This window comes from Oncorhynchus clarkii, chromosome 12 (assembly GCF_045791955.1).
Source record: "Oncorhynchus clarkii lewisi isolate Uvic-CL-2024 chromosome 12, UVic_Ocla_1.0, whole genome shotgun sequence".
Lineage (NCBI taxonomy): Eukaryota > Metazoa > Chordata > Actinopteri > Salmoniformes > Salmonidae > Oncorhynchus > Oncorhynchus clarkii.
This window is the reverse complement of record NC_092158.1, coordinates 33194415-33215231: the sequence shown is the minus strand read 5'-3', so window position 1 is coordinate 33215231 and position 20817 is coordinate 33194415. Positions and strand designations below refer to the sequence as shown.

General features: G+C 42.4%; 1 protein-coding gene across 1 annotated transcript in view; it reads left to right on the top strand.

The window, feature by feature from the left end:
• LOC139422004 (UV radiation resistance-associated gene protein-like) overlaps window positions 1–20817 on the top strand; it is a 151984-nt gene that overhangs the window by 118119 nt on the left and 13048 nt on the right. Inside the window, exon 14 of the mRNA XM_071173146.1 lies at window positions 11766–11857. Within this exon, the coding sequence (XP_071029247.1) occupies window positions 11766–11857 (92 nt within the window). The remainder of the gene's footprint in view (window positions 1–11765; window positions 11858–20817) is intronic.

The window sequence follows — 20817 nt, the reverse complement described above, 5'->3', positions numbered from 1 at the left end:
TGCATTTGGAAAGTATTCAGACCCCTTTTTCCACATTTTGTTATGTTACAGCCTTATTCTAAAATGTATGAAATAGTTTTTTTCCCTCATCAATCTACACACTATACCCCATAATGACAAAGCGAAAACAGGTTTTTAGAAATGTTATAAAGAAATAGAAATACTGTATTTACGTAAGTACTCAGAATCTTTGATATTAGACTCGAAATGGATTTCAAGTGCATCCTGTTTCCATTTATCATCCATGAGATGTTTCTACAACTTGATTGTACAAAAACCAAGCCATGAGGTCGAAGAAATTGTCCGTAGAGCTCCAAGACGGGATTGTGTTGAGGCACAGATCTGGGGAAGATTACCAAAAAATGTCTGCAGCATTGAAGGTCCCCAAGAACACAGTGGCCTCCATCATTCTTAAATGGAAGAAGTTTGGAACTAGGAAGACTCTTCCTAGAGCTGGCCTTCTGGCCAAACTGAGCAATCGGGGGAGAAGGGCCTTGGTCTGGGAGGTGACCAAGAACCTGATGGTCACTTTGACAGAGGTCCAGAGTTCCTCTGTGGAGTTGGGAGAACCTTCCAGATGGACAACCATCTCTGCAGCACTCCACCAATCAGGTCTTTGCGGTATAGTTGCCAGGCGGAAGCCACTCTTCAGTAAAAGGCATGACAGCCCGCTTGGAGTTTGCCAAAAGGCACATGAATACTCTCAGACCACGAAAAACAAGATTCTTTCGTCTGATGAAACCAAAATGTAACTTTTTGGCCTGAATGCCAAGCGTGGTGGTGGCAGCATCATGCTAGGGGATGTTTTTCAGCGGCAGGGACTGGGAGATTAGTCAGGATTGAGGGAAAGATGAACAGAGCAAAGTACAGCGAGATCCTTGATGAAAACCTGCTCAGCACTTCAGACTGGGGCGAAGGTTTTTATTTTTTAAATTTTATTTAGCCTTTATTTAACTAGTTAGGCCAGTTGAGAACAAGTTCTCATTTACAACTGCGACCTGGCCAAGATAAACAAAGCGGTGCGACAAAAACAACAACACAGAGTTACACATAAACAAACGTACAGTCAATAACACAAAATAAAAGAAAAATAGACATCTATGTACAGTGTGTAAATGTAGGAGGTAGGCAATAAATAGGCCATAGAGGTGAAAATAAATACAATTTAGCATTAATACTGGAGTGATAGATGTGCAGATGAGGATGTGCAAGTAGAGATACTGGGGTGCAGAAGAGCAAGAGTTCACCTTCCAACAGGACAATGACCCTAAGCACACAGCCAAGACAACACAGGAGTGGCTTTGGGACAAGTCTCTGAATGTCCTTGAGTAGCCCAGCCAGAGCCCGGACTTGAACCCGATCGAACATCTTTGGAGAGACTTGAAAATAGCTGTGCAGCGATGCTCCCCAACCAACCTGACAGAGCTTGAGAGAAGAATGGGAGAAACTCCCCAAATACAAGTGTTCCAAGCTTGTAGCGTCATACCCAAAAAGTTTCGAGGTTGTAATTGCTGCCAATGGTGATTCAACAAAATACTGAGTAAAGGATCTAAATACTTAGGAAAATTTGATATTTCATCAAAAGAATTGCTTTGTCATTATAGGGTATTGTGTGTATATTGATGAGGGGGGGAAACAATTTAATACACTTTAGAATAAGGCTGTAACGTGGAACAATTAGAGGTCTGAATACTTTCCGAATGCACTGTATCTACAATACAAAATGTATGATACCACCAGACATCTGAGTTGGGCTTGGGTCATTGATAAGACATTGTTTCAACGCAGCCTTATAATGCTGTGAAAGGATCCAGGAACCCAAATGATTTGGGTGGATCCCATCCTCCTAATGAAACTTGTTTTGTTTCCAAAAGGTATAAATTGTCAACAAAAGGCAAACCCATTGAGCTGCGATAATCATGTAGCCAGTTGTGAAGAGAGAATCCTGCTAAAGCGTTCAATGCCACGATTCAGAGAGGGAAAAGTGCCAGATATAATAATGGCTTATATTCGTGTCTAGCAGAGAATTTTTTTATTTTTTATTTTACCTTTATTTAACCAGGCAAGTCAGTTAAGAACAAATTCTTATTTTCAATGACGGCCTGGGAACAGTGGGTTAACTGCCTGTTCAGGGGCAGAACGACAGATTTGTACCTTGTCAGCTCGGGGGTTTGAACTCGCAACCTTCCGGTTACTAGTCCAACGCTCTAACCACTAGGCTACCCTGCCGCCCCAGAATCAATCAGCTCTTTAAAATCCAGTTTCAACTGTTCAGAGCTGCCCTTCATAATGTCATTAAAGCCCACATGGACTATGTTTTGGGTGGATCTTCTGCTGGACTGGGGTAAAATATTTAGTAGGGGCATCCATCGGCAAGCTTGTCATGTTCTTTTTGTTTTTGATAGTCCACGATTCTCCACTAACGAAAAGTATGTTGATGAATTTGATTGTAATTCATGCAAAAAATATTACACTATTCAATATTTTTAACGGTAGATTTAAATAATTACTTTGCTACTTTGAATACTATTCTCTGTAAGAATAAGACGGGAATACAATCAATGGATGCTCTTAAGCTTTTCTAATTTCTTTGAATGTAAAAACCATGTATGCGTTTCTGTTTTATCTGTTTTGTTTTTGATGTTTTGTGTCACAGAAATCTATACGTCCTTCTCACATTTGAATTTGTATTCTTCAAAATGTATGGAATTTAATTTTGTTTTATTTTAACACACATACCACAGTTTTATAATGAAAAATCACTAAAAGTATAGATGACAGCCATAGCCGTAATATTCTTCCCGTAACAACCAGGGACCCTCATTAGAGACTGTATAATGGACGTATGGAGAAATATGGACCACCACTACAGATTGTCCTGACCTCTACTGGAGGCCTTGTTATTGACCTGGAACTGGCCTGGTAGGCCACACCTTCTTAGGCCCCTCTAAAGTTGAAGTAGAGCCAGCAGAGGCCCCTTGATTGCCCTCCTTAGGGAGTCGGAAAGGACTAGGCCTACTCTCCCTGATGTATTATGAGAAACACTAATACTATTTATATTTTTACCATAGTGGACAGAACTGCAGCATTTACCATCAGGATTAGTATTTAGTACTATTCTGATTGGAAATCATGAGTAATTGTCGATGGTGGAGTCAACTGACATCCACAGGGTACTGATTTTAGTCTATATAATCCTGTGACGTGAAAAATAATCCTCCCGATGAAAACCTAAACACATTACAGGTTTCCTCTAGTGAGTCTGCGCCCCATCCCTGGTGGCAGTCTAGACACACCGCTTGTCAGGTGATGCTAATATTCCCCGCCGCTTGAACTGTTGTGACTTCTGTGCTGACAAACGGCTCTTCAAATGATCTCACAGCGAATACGGAGCGCTTCATTACGAAAGCTGGCCCTGCGGTTCTTGTACGGAAAGTCACCAGCAATTAACCTCAGAACGGACGAGAGGCCCTCACTGTGGCGTTTTCAGCTCTTACGACAATTGGTTGTGACAAAAAGAAAGGAAACAATAATACATTGCATAAGCCGGGATGTTTACGTAGCTGCGTGGCAGAGCCTGAGTCGAAAACAAACAGCCCTTCACAGAGTTATGGGTGGCATGTAAACCAGCGGGTTGGGACGCTTTAGTCAGCTAATGTGTGTTTACGTTTTTGGCCCCGGTTGGATTGAAGGAGCTGAGCTGTACACAGATGCTGCATTCCTGTGGCTCTCTGGCCCTGCTATGGTGGATGGGACTTGGAGGTATCCTTGACTCCTCTAGTGGTGGTAAGAGCTCAGTGCTCCGTTCACACATCCTGCAACACACACACACACATCCGGCCCTGAGGCGGTATCAAAAACACTAGCTCAGTGTCCTGTGTTCTACCAGTGCTCTGTACAGGGCCTGTGAAGTGGCTGAGTGCAAGTGTCTCAATGGGCGACATGGCAGGAAGGAGACAGACACAAAGGTGTGTGAGGAGGCCTGAAGAGAGGAGCTGTGCTGGATCTGTTACAGTCAGGCCCAAAGCTAGCATCACGTCATGTGAAAGAACCCCCCCTCCTGTGGGTGCGGCCCCATCCAGGGCCTCTCGCCTTACAGCTGGCCTCATTGGGCCCCGGTAATTTCTCACCATGATCTGGTTAGCCTGATCACAAAGCACTCTGCACAGCCCAGTCTGGCCAGCCGGCAGCCAGGTGAAAGGGGACTTCCACACTGTGAGAGCTCCTCATAGACCCCACCTGTACTCTCTGTTTTGAGAAATGACACTCTGACTTATGTTACTCAAAAGCAATTTGTATTAATATTTGTATGACCTAGAAACTTGAAGGCTAGAAATGTTAATGTTTAGGATTATATTTATTTACTTTTTTTCCAAACAACTCTCTCAGATTCCAGGCCATGTGATTTGAATATCATAGGAGAACAAAATCAGAGTTTATTTCTTGCCTTTGTCAGTTGTGACATATTACTAAACAACTGGTCTGTTTGAGAAGCCGGACCCTCCCTCCCTCTGAGCTGTTTGTTTCTCTATCTTCAAGGCCGTGTTGTTGCTTTTAATTGAAAGCGACATCCAGCTTTATGTCAGGCAAAGCTGTCTCACACATTTCTCTCTTTCACACTCACAGCTTCACTGTTGTTTCCTCAACCGTCTTTGTGGCGGCACATTGAATGTTTCATGAGGGGGGAAAGGAAAGGGCATTTTGCTGATGACCAGACTTTGTTGTGTATTTGCTGGTGCCTTCGCTGTGTTTTCGTGGTGACCAGCCTTCGCTGTTACAAAACCAGCTTCATGTCATCATGCCTTCTTGCAAAGTGATGTTTAGTTCCTATTGGAATCCAGACAGTGGGGATATCCAACAATTTGAACTTTTATTCACCCACAATATGCATTCAGAATGACTGCCAGGGTTAGAAAGATGAATAAATCAGACTACCTAAACCATCTAAACTGAAACAACCATTTCGGTAACTAATGGGTGCAATAAGTCCAGCTGACAGATTGGATTAGTTTTGCCAAATTTATGTTATTTATCTTTGTGTAGCATAAGATTAATTAGTCAATCAATGTACGTGCAACAAACACAACAAAGATATTGAAACAAACAATTATAAAAATCAGCATGCTGGGAAATATGATAATGATGGGTGTGGTCAGACCATCCTGGACCAACTTGGTCACGAGTATGCCGGTTTCACCAGCATAAGCTGGTATGTGTCAATTGGTAACCAGCTAGACCATGCTGGTCAGACCAGCTAGACCAGGGATGGCCAACAGGTGGCCTGCACCCCCTTTTGAAGGCCTGCTTTTTTGGGGAGGAACTGTCGGGAACTCAACTTACTGATGAGAGTTAGAATTGTACAATACACAAGGTGCAATTTCTAAATTTGCTTGTGCATTAGCAGTTTGTCTATTGTTATGTCAGTCACTGACAGTCACTCAATTATCCCATTTTAAATTGGTAAATTAGTCTAGCAAGCTATCTATGCTTGTAGCAATCATAGTCGAATTACCGACTCCCATTGATTTTGTTAGTCATTCTTACTCAGATATCAAAATGTGTAGAATTGCAGGAAATTAACTAAACTTAACTTGGGGCCCCCAAAAGGTTAGGTCCGGCCCTGACTGCATGTGTGGATGGAGGAATGCAGACCCGTGTGCCACTGAGGCCCCTCATGACGAGTTCATATTTTCCATAATACATACAAAATATTAGGGCTGGTGCCAAGTAGACACTTGTTGGTCCAACGTTGTGTATTGCCCATTGGCAGAGAGTTGGTACACACCTGTGTGGTAATGATGGAACTCTTGTCAAGGTGTAGTGAGAAGTGCTACTGGAATAGACTCCCTATCTTGTATCTTTCCCAGAGGCTGGAGCAGTAAGACATGTGCCTTTGTCCAGGTTCCAGGAGAGTCATCTCTCAGTCCTCTCAGCATTCACACGCGTGAAACTCAGGAACATCCTCTCCTCTTTATCCCCCTAACACCCTAACAATTCCCCCAACAATAATGTACTCGGAACAATCCAGTGATGTCACCCCTCAATATGTCTTGGTCCCTATCCCATTTCAATGCTCCACGCTTGGCAAGGTTTCAACACAGCTTTGGAGGAAATAATAGCCATCACATACATTTACTCTGAGCTCCAAAAGTATTGGGACAGTGACATTTGTTGTTGTTTTGGCTCTGTACTCCATCACTTTGGATTTGAAATGATACAATGACTGAGGTTAAAGTGCAGACTGTCAGCTTCAATTTGAGGTTTTTTTTATCCTTATCGGGGGAACCGTTTAGAAATGACTGCAGTTTTTGCTGTTTGTTTTGGTTGTGTATTTTGTGCCGAATAGAAATCAATGGTAAATATTGTAGTGTCATTTTAGAGTCACTTTCATTGTAAAAAAAAAACAATAGAATATGTTTCTACATGAATTTGGATGCTTTCATGATTACGGATAGTCCTGAATGAATCTTGAATAATGATGAGTTTAAGTTAGACGTACAAATATCATACCTCCAAGACATGCTAACCTCTCACCATTACAATAACAGGGGAGGTTAGCATTTTTGGGGGGGTATGATATTTATGCTTTTAACTTTTCATTCAGGATTATCCAGAATCTGTATGTTTTAGGTCATTTCATCACCAATATGGGTTTAGCTCTAAGTACTGTGCGCCCCTCTCTCCCCTCTTTATCTTTTGATAAAACACAAAACCTACCACAGAGATCAGGAGGTCTATGCAGATACCATAGAGAACTCTGGTTCCATGGGTCCCCCAGAGGTTATGCATGACCATACATGCATATGTATACGTGCTGACCCACACACATTTGTTCACAAAATACACACAAATTAGTTCACGAAATGTGCATGCACGCACACACACACACGTACTGTTAATACAGAATATGATCAATTGGGAGGCTTTGCTGTGCTGAAGAAGGATCTAACACACACTAGTCAGCTAACTATGTGCTCCCTCACAGCTCCGATGTCTCAGAACATTTTTATATAATTGCTTGGTCACCTCACCAAACATGCATTTTGGTTGAGTGTCTTACCTATGGTTGATTTGTTCAAAATATTTTCTAAACATTGGATATAAATTACAGAGACATCAGATCAAGTTGATTTATAATTTTTTTAGTTTAAAGCAGTAGGCCTACTATTTGCTAGTCTAAAGCAGTACTTAGAAATGTTTGTGTGTGAGAGATCTCTGTCTTACAAACATGTAAGCACTCAGGTGCTCATTAAGAAGGAAGACGCCAGTACTAATTAATGGAGGTTGAAAGAGTTTCTGCTCTATCCTAGATCTTGAACATATTCTATGTATTTATCTGTAACGTACAGGTTATAATATTCTCTAACGTATCTAAAGTGTTATTGAGTGTTAGTCTTTGCTAAGTGTTTATTGGCTTAGTTTGACAAAGTGCTTTCTAATAACACAAGCGTTTCCTGTCACCTGGTCGCTGCCAGGAGAAATATAAATGCTCAGGTGTAGAGCTTTATTTTGAATTCAAAATGGCCACCTGTCTCTGCAAGGGTTAGTTCAAAAGCCCCACGGACTAGTCATGACTGATCTTCAGTCTTTATCTTCTTTTGACTAGTTTTTTTCTTAGTTTATTAGTTAATTTGAGCCTGGTCCAGTAATCTTGATGGCTTTAGTATAATTTTGTAAATACCTGCACCTGCTCCAAATGCCTTAAATAAAAACCATGCACTCGATCTTCTGCTTCCTGCCTTTCCTTGATCACCAGCCTGACATCTCAAACCATCCAGGGCCAGAAGGGGGCCTACCACACACACACACACACACACACACACACACACACACACACACACACACACACACACACACTCTGGCAGTGGCAGCAAGGACCCATGTGTTAATGCTTTTGCCACTCCTCATGCCATTAGTCAAACTTTACAAGAACCACCGCACAGCATTACAGTCCTGACAGAATATTACAGAATAGGCTACAAAAAAATTGACTTGGATGAATGGTGTTTAGATAACTGCTGATCCAAGAAAACCATTATTTTCCTCTAACTATAAACACAAACTGAGAAACGTGGCCTTTGGCCCCTGGGGCGCCAACATTTACTTCTCTGTAATTCCTCTGTTATCGTGGTACTTCTCCCCAACGTCTTCATATATATAGTCTATGGGGTATGCTCGGTAGGCAGTGGTATGTAATGGATGAGCGTAGCGCTGGTGGGAACAATACACTGGTACTGTGTCTGGCCTAATTAGAATCACATGTGGTTCATCACTCACTGTAGTGTATGTACGGCACTGAGCGAGTGATACCCAGGGAGGGAGAAAGGGATGGAACTAGGGAAGGCGGTATGAGTGTAGAGAAGAATGGGTGTCGCAGTATGACAGAGCAGAGGAGAGAAAACAGATGTGGGTGTCAGTGACACAGGGCCTAGTGCAGTATACGTCTGAAGTGGCGCGTGATGCTGCTCTGCTGTGGGGTGGAGATATGAGACAGGTTAGATTAAACTCAGCGGACAGAGTGGGGGTGCTTAGGATTACTCTCCCTCCCTAACTGTTAGTGGGATGCCGTTTTGTGTCACACATATATATATATATATATATATATATATATATATATATATATATATCACAGTGCCTTGCGAAAGTATTCGGCCCCCTTGAACTTTGCGACCTTTTGCCACATTTCAGGCTTCAAACATAAAGATATAAAACTGTATTTTTTTGTGAAGAATCAACAACAAGTGGGACACATTCATGAAGTGGAACGACATTTATTGGATATTTCAAACTTTTTTAACAAATCAAAAACTGAAAAATTGACCCACTTCAGTTTGCATACCACCCCAACAGGTCCCCAGACGATGCAATCGCCATCACACTGCCTCATCCCATCTGGACAAGAGGAATACCTATGTAAGAATGTTGTTCATTGAGGACAGCTCAGCATTCAACACCATAGTACCCTCCAAGCTCCTCATCAAGCTGAAGACCCTGGGTCTCAACCCTGTCCTGTGCAATTGGGTCCTGGACTTTCTGACGGGCTGCCCCCAGGTGGTGAAGGTAGGAAACATCTCCAGTTCGCTGACCCTCAACACTGGGGCCCCACAAGGATGCATGCTCAGCCCCCTCCTGTTCTCCCTGTTCACTCACGACTGCGTGGCCATGCACGCCTCCAACTCAATCATCAAGTTTGCAGACGACACAACAGTAGTGGGCTTGATTGCCAACAACGACGAGACCGTTTGAAGGGAGGAGGTGAGAGCACTCGGAGTGTGGTGTCAGGAAAACAACCTCTAACTCAACGTCAACAAAACAAAGGGGATGATCATGGACTTCAGGAAACAGCAGAGGAAGCAACCCCCTATCAACATCGAATGGACAGCAGTGGAGAAGGTGTAAAGTTTTAAGTTTCTCGGCGAACACATCACAGACCAAGTGAAATAGTCTACCCACACAGACAGTGTGGTGAAGAAGGCGTAACACCGGAGGCTGAAGAAATTTGGCTTGTCACCCAAAACCCTGACAAACTTTTACAGATGCACAATCGAGAGCATCCTGTCGGGCTGTATCACCGCCTGTTGCGGCAACTGCACCACCCTCAACCGCAAGGCTCTCCAGAGGGTGGTGCTGTCTGCACAACGCATCACCGTTGTGCAAACTACCTGCCCTCCATGACACCTACAGCACCCAATGTCACAGGAAGACCAAAAAGATCATCAACGACAATAACCATCCGAGCCACTGCCTGTTCACATCGCTACCATCCAGAAGGCGAGGTCAGTACAGGTGCATCAAAGCTTGGACCGATAGACTGTTAAACAGCTTCTTTCTCAAGGCCATCAGACTGCTAAACAGCAATCACTTACTCAGAGAGGCTGCTGCCTACATTGAGACTCAATCACTTGCCACTTTAATAAATGGATCACTAGTCACTTTAAATAATGCCACTTTAATAATGTTACATATCTTACATTACCCATATCATATGTATATACTGTATTTTATACCATCTACTGCACCTTGCCTATGCCGCTCGGCCATCACTCATCCATATATTTATATGTACATATTCTCATTCACCCCTTTTAGATTTGTGTGTATTAGGTAGTTGTTGGGGAATTGTTAGATTACTTGTTAGATATTACTTCACTGTTGGAACTACAAGCACAAGCATTTCGCTACACTCGCATTAACATCTGCTAACCATGTGTATGTGACCAATAACATTTGATTTGATTTGATGAGGAACTCTGGAGATCTGTCATAGTGACCATCAGGTTGTTGGTCACCTCCCTGAACAAGGCCTTTCTCCCCAGATTGCTCAGTTTGGCTGGGTGGCCAGCTCTAGGAAGTTTCAAACGTATTCCATTTAAGAATGATGGAGGCCACTGTGTTCTTGGGGACCTTCAATGTTGCAGAAATGTTTTGGTACCCTTCCCCAGATCTGTGCCTCAACACAATCCTGTCTCGGACCTCTATGGACAATTCCTTCGACCTCGTGGCTTAGTTTTTGCTCTGACATGCACTGTCAGCTGTGGGACCTTGTATAGACGAGTGTGCCTTTCCAAATGTCCAATGAATTTCATTTACCACAGGTGGACTCCAATCAAATTGTCGAAACATCTCAAGGTTGATCAATGGAAACAGGATGCACCTGAGCTCAATTTCGAGTGTCATAACAAAGGGTCTGAATACTTTTGTAAATAACAGATTTTTTAAAAAATTTTTAAATGTTTGAAAACCTGATTTTGCTTTGTCATTATGGGGTATTGTGTGTAGATTGATGAGGGGTGAGAAAATACAATTGAATACATTTTTTAATAAGGCTGTAATGTAACAGAATGTGGAAAAGTCAAGGGGTGTGAATACTTTCCGAATGCACTGTAGAATGGCCAGTTTAATCCAGGTTAAAGCTATCATCCCTTGTTGATTTATCTTGTTAAATCCACTTAAATCGGTGTAGATAAAGGGAGGAGACAAATGAGACATGGATTTTGTATGTGTGCCATTCAGAGGGTGAATGGGCAAGACAAAATATTTAGGTGCCTTTTGAATGGGGTATGGTAACAGGTGCACTGGCTTGTGTCAAGAACTGAAACGCTGCTGGGTTTTTCACGCTCAACAGTTTCCTGTGTGTATCAAGAATGGTCTACCACCCAAAGGACATCCAGCCAACTTGACACAACTGTGGGAAGCATTGGAGATAACATGTGCCAGCATCCCTGTGGAACGCTTTGGCTCACTTCCCTGTCGGTCATAACTTGAGGTTGATTTTATGACTGATGGATGGAGGACTGGAGAGAGGGATTGTCATCAATCCAATGGGGATCTAGGTCATTTAGAGAGGGGGAAATGGATAGAGGGAGAGATTGCTATGTGCGGTTTTACCCCATCTCTATTCCAGATGTTCGGCATTCTGACTTTTCTAATCGCCGCCCACGTCTCATCTCCCTCTCCACACACCTTTCACATGAGCACAGATGTCTGTTACAATGGGCACCCGGTCCTCCTGCCATGCTATGTTGGGGTGGATATTAGCCCAAAGAGAGAAGTTATAATGCTTCAGATATGAAAAAATGGCAGGTTGCTTCGGTCTCCCTGTAGGGTAGTAATTATCTGCCTTGGCCAGAGACATCAGAATCAGAACTAGAGAATCATGAGAATGTGTGAATTAAACTGATAGTGTAGGTTATGGTACGGTACAATATGAAATGTTACAGAAAGCTCTGGTCATTGCTAATGTATGCTTTCTTTTTCCTTCCCAGTTGAGATACCAGCATGGCCTGTCCACTCCAGACCTGCGCCAGACCCTGCCCAACCTCAAGAACTTCTTGGAGCACGGCCTTCTGGTCCGATGGTGAGTACCTGTACTAGTCCACTCTCACTCTCCCAGTGTATTAGTACTATTAAGCTACCCCACCTAGCATTTTTGCCCCCACTATCTCTACTCTAAATCTTTTTCACTGCAGAGTCCGGTTGCACCAGTTGGTTGTTAGTGGGTCAGTTACAACCCACTAACGACAAACTGGTGCAACCGGACTACGCCCGACGTAAAATGTGCTCTATGCCGGACCAAAAATGTATACCTATTGCACCACCTGGGCGTAAACCCTTCAATGAGCTACAACTGGGCGCAGTGTGTTAAATTGGGACTATGTTTAGCATGATACCCATAGAAAATTATATAAATCTATATTTTCAAAAGGATGTGAGTCTCGTGTTCATATTTCAACGCAGGCTTCAAAAGCAAAATACACTTAATTGATGCTACATTATAGCATGTTTCTGATCAGTAATAGATGAGCAAACGAATAGATGAGCTGCTACTACTTATTTGCACAGCCAGAGATCAAATAACCTATAGCCTAACTGACATAACCGTAAAAACAAATAACCGTTTTTGGAATGAACAGCTGACTGAAGACAGGACGGCTGGGCATTCGTGCAGTTGAGTCCGTTTCTGGGTTAAGATGGACTCTTAACAACATAATGAAGCTTTGTTTCTTCTTGATTAAACAAGCACTGTGTTGTTGCAAACGTTGAATAGGGCACTATCAATAAAATGTCACAATACGGTGCAGAGCGTTCAATTTGGATGCTGGGGGGCAAGGAGACCCCCAGCTCTGCTAAACCATTGACAACTACATGCCATTTTTAAGGGAATGTTAAATAAATGTGAACTATTTGTTTGTAATATCATCACTTCTTGAAGAGCATAGTCCGAACTACACATTTACAATTATTCCACATGCTCTATCATCAGAGTTATATAGAAAGTAACTGCATGCTTTTCATGATCAGTGAACATCAATTGATCATGTCATTTCAGATACGTGAAAGTCACCTATCCATTTGGCATGTAGCTAAATAGCTAGCTAGCTAAGCAAAAAAGGTGTAATTTAACTTGCTTCATCAGAGGTTAGGCTTTTGGAAAGAGCTTGACATCAGCAAGTCCTCTTCCTGGTAGAGTTGTCTGACTACTGTCACTGTAGATGGCAAGCAAATAAAACACTATTTGGATAATATAGCCATCTAGTTTATTCCCTGAAATATAGCTTGTTAACTAGCCATATTGACCTGATCTGTTGTTAAGCTAGCTAGACTTGTCTGTTAGCAGCAATTGTGATTAAAAAACAATGTTGAAATGGGGATGTTAGGTAACTTCGCTAGGTAGGCCTATATTGGTTGGAGAAAATAGTACATTAGGGTTACTTACCACTGTATGTTTAGCCAACTGTACAAAGACATTTTCAACAGGTAGCTTGCAAAGTAAGCATTATCAGGTAACAGTACATCGGCAAAGGATCTACAAAGGATGGGAAATTAACCTAAGCCACTTATTTTATATCGATAAAATATCTAATGGTGGTCAATATTGAGAGGTGTATTGTGAGGCTATCCTCATGTTTCTGAAATTATATGATCAATTGATGTTTACTGATGACCGTAAACAGTTACTGATCGGCAGACTCAACAGCCTTGGTTTCTCTAATGACTGCCTCACCTGGTTCACTAACTACTTCTCAGATAGAGTTCTGTGTGTCAAATCTGCTGTGAGGACCTCTGGCAGTCTCTATGGGGGTGCCACAGGGTTCAATTCTCGGGCCGACTCCTTTCTCTGTATATATCAATGATGTCGCTCTTGCTGCGGGTGATTGTCTGATCCACCTCTACGCAGACGACACCATTCTGTATACATCTGGCCCTTCTTTGGACACTGTGTTAACAAACCTCCAAACAAGCTTCAATGCCATACAACACTCCTTCCGTGGCCTCCAACTGCTCTAAGATGCTAGTAAAACGAAATGCATGCTCTTCAACCTAATCGCTGCCCACGCCCGCCCGCCTGACTAGCATCACTACTCTGGACGGTTCTGACTTAGATTATGTGGACAACTATAAATACCTAGGTGTCTGTCTAGACTGTAAACTCTCCTTCCAGACTCACATTAAGCATCTCCAATCCAAAGTTAAATCTAGAATCGGCTTCCTATTTCGCAGCAAAGCCTCCTTCACTCATGCTGCCAAACATACCCTCGTAAAACTGACTATCCTACCGATTCTTGACTTCGGCGATGTCATTTACAAAATACACTCTACTCAGCAATTGGATGCAGTCTATCACAGTGCCATCCGTTTTGTCACCAAAACCCCATATACTACCCACCACTGCGACCTGTTTACTCTCGTTGGCTGGTCCTCGCTTCATATTCGTTGCCAAACCCACTGGCTCCAGGTCATCTATAAGTCTTTGCTAGGTAAAGCTCTGCCTTATCTCAGCTCACTGGTCACCATAGCAACACCCAACCGTAGCACGTGCTCCAGCAGGTATATTTCACTGGTCAACCCTAAAGCCAAGACCTACGTTGGCTGCCTTTCCTTCCAGTTCTCTGCTGCCAATGACTGGAAAGAATTGCAAAAGTCACTGAAGTTGGAGACTTATATTTCCCTCACTAACTTTAAGCCTCAGCTGTCAGAGCAGCTTACCTCATCGCTGCAGCTGTACACAGCCCATCTGTAAATTGCCCGTCCAACCAACTACCTACCTCATCCCCATATTTATTTTGGTTTTTCTGGTCTTTTGCACACCAGTATTTCTACTTGCACATCCTCATCAGCATATATATCACTCCAGTGTAAATTGCTAAATTGTAATTACTTTGCCACTATTGGCCTATTTATTGCCTTACCTCCTTACTTAATTTGCACAGATGTTTCAATTATGTTATTGACTGTTTGTTTATCCCATTTTTTATATCTGTGTCGTTGTTTTTGTCGCACTGCTTTGCTTTATCTTGCCCAGGTCGCAGTTGTAAATGAGAACTTGTTCTCAACGGGCCTTCCTGGTTTAATAAAGGTGAAATAAAAAATTACAAAGCTTACAGTTACTTGCTGTATAACTCTGATAGAGCTAAATGTGTGCAATTGTTTTGCATGGAAAAATCTGAAATTTGTAGTTCCGACTATGCTCTTCAAGAGGTGATGGTATTACAACCAAATGGTTAACATTATTTAACAATTGCTTGAAAATGGTACACAGTTGTCAATGGTTTTAGCAGAGCTAGTAATCTCCTTGCCCCCCAGCAGGCAAATCGAGCACTCTGCACCTTATTGTGACGTTTTATTGATAATGACTTCTAGAATGGCTTGGTATCTCTAACCCTGTCAACACTCTCAATGGCTGCCTGCTATTGAGGCAATAATTTACATGGTAATGTTGAATGCTCATTCAAAAGATCAAATCAAATGTTATTTGACACATGCTTCGTAAACAACAGGTTTCAACTAACAGTGAAATGCTTACTTATGGGCCCTTCTCAAAAATGAAAAAGAATATACACTACCGTTCAAAAGTTTGGGGTCACTTAGAAATGATCTTGTTTTTGAAAGAAAAGCCATTTTTTTGTCCATTAAAGTAACATAAAATGTATCAGAAATACAGTGTAGACTTTGTTAATGTTGTAAATGTCTATTGTAGCTGGAAATGGCAGATTTTTTATGGAATATCTACATTGGCGTACAGAGGACCATTATTAGCAACCATCACTCCGGTGTTCCAATGGCACGTTGTGTTAGCTAATCGAAGTTTATCATTTTAAAAGGCTAATTGATCATTAGAAAACCCCTTGGCAATTATGTTAGCACAGCTGAAAACTGTTGAATTGATTAAAGAAGCAATACAACTGGCCTTCTTTGGACTAGTTGAGTATCTGGAGCATCAGCATTTGTGGGTTCATTTACAGGCTCAAAATGGCCAGAAACAAAGACCTTTCTTCTGAAACTCGTCAGTCTATTCTTGTTCTGAGAAATGAAGTCTATTTAAATGCAAGAAATTGCCAAGAAACTGAAGATCTTGTACAACAGGGGTGTCAAAGTCAAATGGACGGAGGGCCAAATAAAAAAATCAGCTACAAGACGAGGGCCGGACTGTTCGAATGTTCATTGAAAAATTTTTAAATGACGCATATAGTCTAGTGAACCTAATTGAACCTACTGAAAACCTAACAAATATATTACAATATGATCAGATAAATAAAGCAATATTTTCTTATGGCTCTGTCAGTAATCTTTAATTTTCAACAGACACAAAAGACAAATTTCCTTTATATAAATATCCCCATAACATGAACATTAAATGAAAGAAACCGGTATTCAAGGCACCATCAGTAGACTATATTTTCTATTTTAGCAAAAGTGGGCTAAATTTACTTCAAAGAAAAAACAATAATAGCAATTTTCTATCATCCACTCAACTGAAATATTTTTAAAATATAATTGGATTGAAATACAAAAAAATAAAGTGCAAAAATCTATTAATCAAAAACAACACTTTGTTTAAGGAGAAGTAACATGCAGTGAAAACAAATATTAAATTTTAACTTTTAAACTTGAACTGAGTAAAAACTCTAAATATGTGATTGCACAGTAATGTTCACTTGTTTGAGGTTGAGGGTGATACTTGGTGGTGTCCCATCTTTTCCACAAGTTCATCAATGTTCGGGGTAAGGCTCTGAGCTGAAGAAATCCTCAGAATTGAGTGGAGGTGTTCAGCAGTAAGTCGACTTCTGTGTGATGTTTTGTTCAGGTTCATCAAAGAAAACAGTTGTTCACACAGGTATGTGCTGCCAAACATAGACAACGTTTGAGCAGCCTGGATGCGCAGCTGGGGCATTGTGCCGGGGAGGAAACGGGCGAACTCCGCAGCACCCACTGCCGCATATTTTGCCCTCAGTGCATCATTGCATTGGAGGTCAATCAACTCCATTTGGAGGTTTGGTGGTGAGCTTTCCACGTCAACAGCAAATGGGTTACCGAGCAGTTCCAACCTGCTTTTTTGTGCTTCAAAGTCAGCAAATCGGCGTCGAAAGTCAGCGGCAAGCATACCTATTTTATCAGCCAACTGTGTGCTCGGGAACGCACTGGTAGAGAGCTTCTCTTTCATGGTCTGGCAGCTGGGAAAGTGGCTCAAATTTTCTTTCCGCATCTGCGTCTCCCACAGAGTCAGTTTGGTTTTAAATGCCTTCACTGTACTGTACATATCAGAGATGACACGATCCCGACCCTGCAGCTGCAAGTTTATTGCATTCAGATGACTCGTAATGTCACACAGAAAAGCCATTTCACACAGAAACATTTCGTCTCGGAGTTGTGTTGTGTCTTTCCCTTTGCTGTCCAAGAACAGACAAATCTCCTCACGAAGCTCGAAACATCTTTGAAGCACCTTTCCCTGGCTTAGCCATCGCACCTCTGTGTGATAAGGCAAATCACCATGCTCCGTTTCTAACTCCGTCAGAAATGCCTTGAACTGGCGGTGATTCAAACCTTTGGCTCTGATAAAGTTAACTGTGCGCGTGATGATGCTCATTACATGCTCCATTTTCAAGGCTTTACCGCACAACGCTTCCTGGTGTATGATACAATGATAAGCTGTCAGCTCACCTGTCGCGTTTTCCTCTTGCATCTTTTCCCGTATCTTCGCCACCAGTCCGCTCCTGTGTCCACACATCGCAGGTGCTCCGTCGGTTGTCAAACCCACAAGTTTTTCCCAAGGCAGCTCCATCTCATTTACACATCTTGACACCTCTTCATACAAATCATGCCCCGTAGTTGTGCCATGCATAGGACGTAAAGCCAAAAACTCCTCTGTCACGCTTAGGTTGGAGTCCACTCCGCGGATGAAAATTGACAACTGGGCAATGTCAGAAATGTCGGTGCTCTCATCCACAGCCAAGGAATATGCAATAAAATCTTTTCCCTTTTTCACAAGCTGCTCTTTTAGATTGATGGACAACTGGTCTACTCTCTCGGCAATGGTGTTTCTGCTCAGACTCACATTTAAAAAGAGTTGCCTTTTTTCTGGGCAAACTTCGTCACAAACTTTAATCATGCAGTTTTTGATGAAATCCCCCTCCGTAAATGGCCGGGCTGATTTAGCGATCTCTTCTGCCAAAATAAAACTGGCCTTGACAGTTGCGTCCGCGTGTGTGTCCGCGTGTTTCGTTTCATAATGTCGTCTCAGATTATACTCTTTCAGTACCGCCACACTTTCTCCACACAGAAGACACACAGGTTTTCCAGCTACCTTCGTGAACATATACTCCGACTCCCACCTTGTTTGAAACCCCCGGTTCTCAGTATCCACCTTCCGTTTTGCCATTTTTGATGGGTATCTGAAAGTTAATTTTACTGTGATGCTGACGACTGCTGTGCCAATAAATATTGAAATGAAGCAGCCTACTGCTCGGTGCGTCACCTTTGCATTGTGGGAAATGTAGTATTGGTGCGTGTAAAAGATCTGCGGGCTGCCGGCTTGCTGCGGGCCGGTTCTAATAATAAATCAAGATCATCCCAGGGGCCGTAAAAAACCTTCTTGCGGGCCGGATGTGGCCCGCGGGCCTTGACTCTGACATATGTGTTGTACAACGATGTGTACTACTCCCTTCATAGAACAGTGCAAACTGGCTCTAACCAGACTAGAAAGAGAAGTGGGAGGCCCCGGTGCATAACTGAGCAAGAGGACGAGTACGTTAGAGTGTCTAGTTTGAGAAACAGACCCCTCACAAGTCCTCAACTGGCAGCTTCATTAAATAGTACCCACACAACACCAGTCTCGACGTCGACAGTGAAGAGGCGACTCTGGGATGCTGGACTTCTTGGCAGAGTTCCTCTGTCCAGTGTCTGGGTTCTTTTGCCCATCTTAATTTTTTTTTATTGGCCAGTCTGGGATATGGCTTTTTCTTTGCAACTCTGCCTAGAAGGCCAGCATCCTGGAGTCGCCTCTTCACTGTCGATAAGTATTCAACTCCTTTGTTGTGGCAAGCCTAAATAAGTTCAGTAGTAAAAATCTAATTATATTTTTCACATGTGCAGAATACAACAGTTATTGGATATTTCAAACTTTTTTAACAAATCAAAAACTGAAAAATTGGGCGTGCAAAATTATTCAGCCCCCTTAAGTTAATACTTTGTAGCGCCACCTTTTGCTGCGATTACAGCTGTAAGTCGCTTGGGGTATGTCTCTATCAGTTTTGCACATCGAGAGACTGAAATGTTTTCCCATTCCTCCTTGCAAAACAGCTCGAGCTCAGTGAGGTTGGATGGAGAGCATTTGTGAACAGCAGTTTTCAGTTCTTTCCACAGATTCTCGATTGGATTCAGGTCTGGACTTTGACTTGGCCATTCTAACACCTGGATATGTTTATTTTTGAACCATTCCATTGTAGATTTTGCTTTATGTTTTGGATCATTGTCTTGTTGGAAGACAAATCTCCGTCCCAGTCTCAGGTCTTTTGCAGACTCCATCAGGTTTTCTTCCAGAATGGTCCTGTATTTGGCTCCATCCATCTTCCCATCAATTTTAACCATCTTCCCTGTCCCTGATGAAGAAAAGCAGGCCCAAACCATGATGCTGCCACCACCATGTTTGACAGTGGGGATGGTGTGTTCAGCTGTGTTGCTTTTACGCCAAACATAACGTTTTGCATTGTTGCCAAAAAGTTCAATTTTGGTTTCATCTGACCAGAGCACCTTCTTCCACATGTTTGGTGTGTCTCCCAGGTGGCTTGTGGCAAACTTTAAACAACACTTTTTATGGATATCTTTAAGAAATGGCTTTCTTCTTGCCACTCTTCCATAAAGGCCAGATTTGTGCAATATACGACTGATTGTTGTCCTATGGACAGAGTCTCCCACCTCAGCTGTAGATCTCTGCAGTTCATCCAGAGTGATCATGGGCCTCTTGGCTGCATCTCTGATCAGTCTTCTCCTTGTATGAGCTGAAAGTTTAGAGGGACGGCCAGGTCTTGGTAGATTTGCAGTGGTCTGATACTCCTTCCATTTCAATATTATCGCTTGCACAGTGCTCCTTGGGATATTTAAAGCTTGGGAAATCTTTTTGTATCCAAATCCGGCTTTAAACTTCTTCACAACAGTATCTCGGACCTGCCTGGTGTGTTCCTTGTTCTTCATGATGCTCTCTGTGCTTTTAACGGACCTCTGAGACTATCACAGTGCAGGTGCATTTATACGGAGACTTGATTACACACAGGTGGATTGTATTTATCATCATTAGTCATTTAGGTCAACATTGGATCATTCAGAGATCCTCACTGAACTTCTGGAGAGAATTTGCTGCACTGAAAGTAAAGGGGCTGAATAATTTTGCACGCCCAATTTTTCAGTTTTTGATTTGTTAAAAAAGTTTGAAATATCCAATAAATGTCGTTCCACTTCATGATTGTGTCCCACTTGTTGTTGATTCTTCACAAAAAATACAGTTTTATATCTTTATGTTTGAAGCCTGAAATGTGGCAAAAGGTCGCAAAGTTCAAGGGGGCCGAATACTTTCGCAAGGCACTGTACATGGGGTACCAGTACTGAGTCAATGTGCTGGGGTACAGGTTAGTCAAGATAATTGAGGTAATATGTACATGTAGGTAAGGGTCAAGTGACTATTCGTAGATAATAAACAGCTGGTAGCAGCGTAATTGTTTTAATGTTTTTATTGAATCAAAAATGCATATTTTCCGGGTAACCATTTGATTAATTGTTCAGCAGTGTTATGGCTTGGGGATAGAAGCTGAGAAGCCTTTGGAACTTGAAGCTCTCGACCCACTCCACTACATCCTTGCCGATGTGAATGGGGGCGTGTTTGGCCCCCCATTTCCTGTTGTCCACGATCATCTCTTTTGTCTTACTCACTTTGAGGGAGGGGTTGTTGACTTGGCAACACACTGCCAGGTCTCTGACCTCTATATAGGCTGTCCATTGTCAGTAATCAGCCCTACCACCATTGTGTCATCGGCAAACTTAATGATG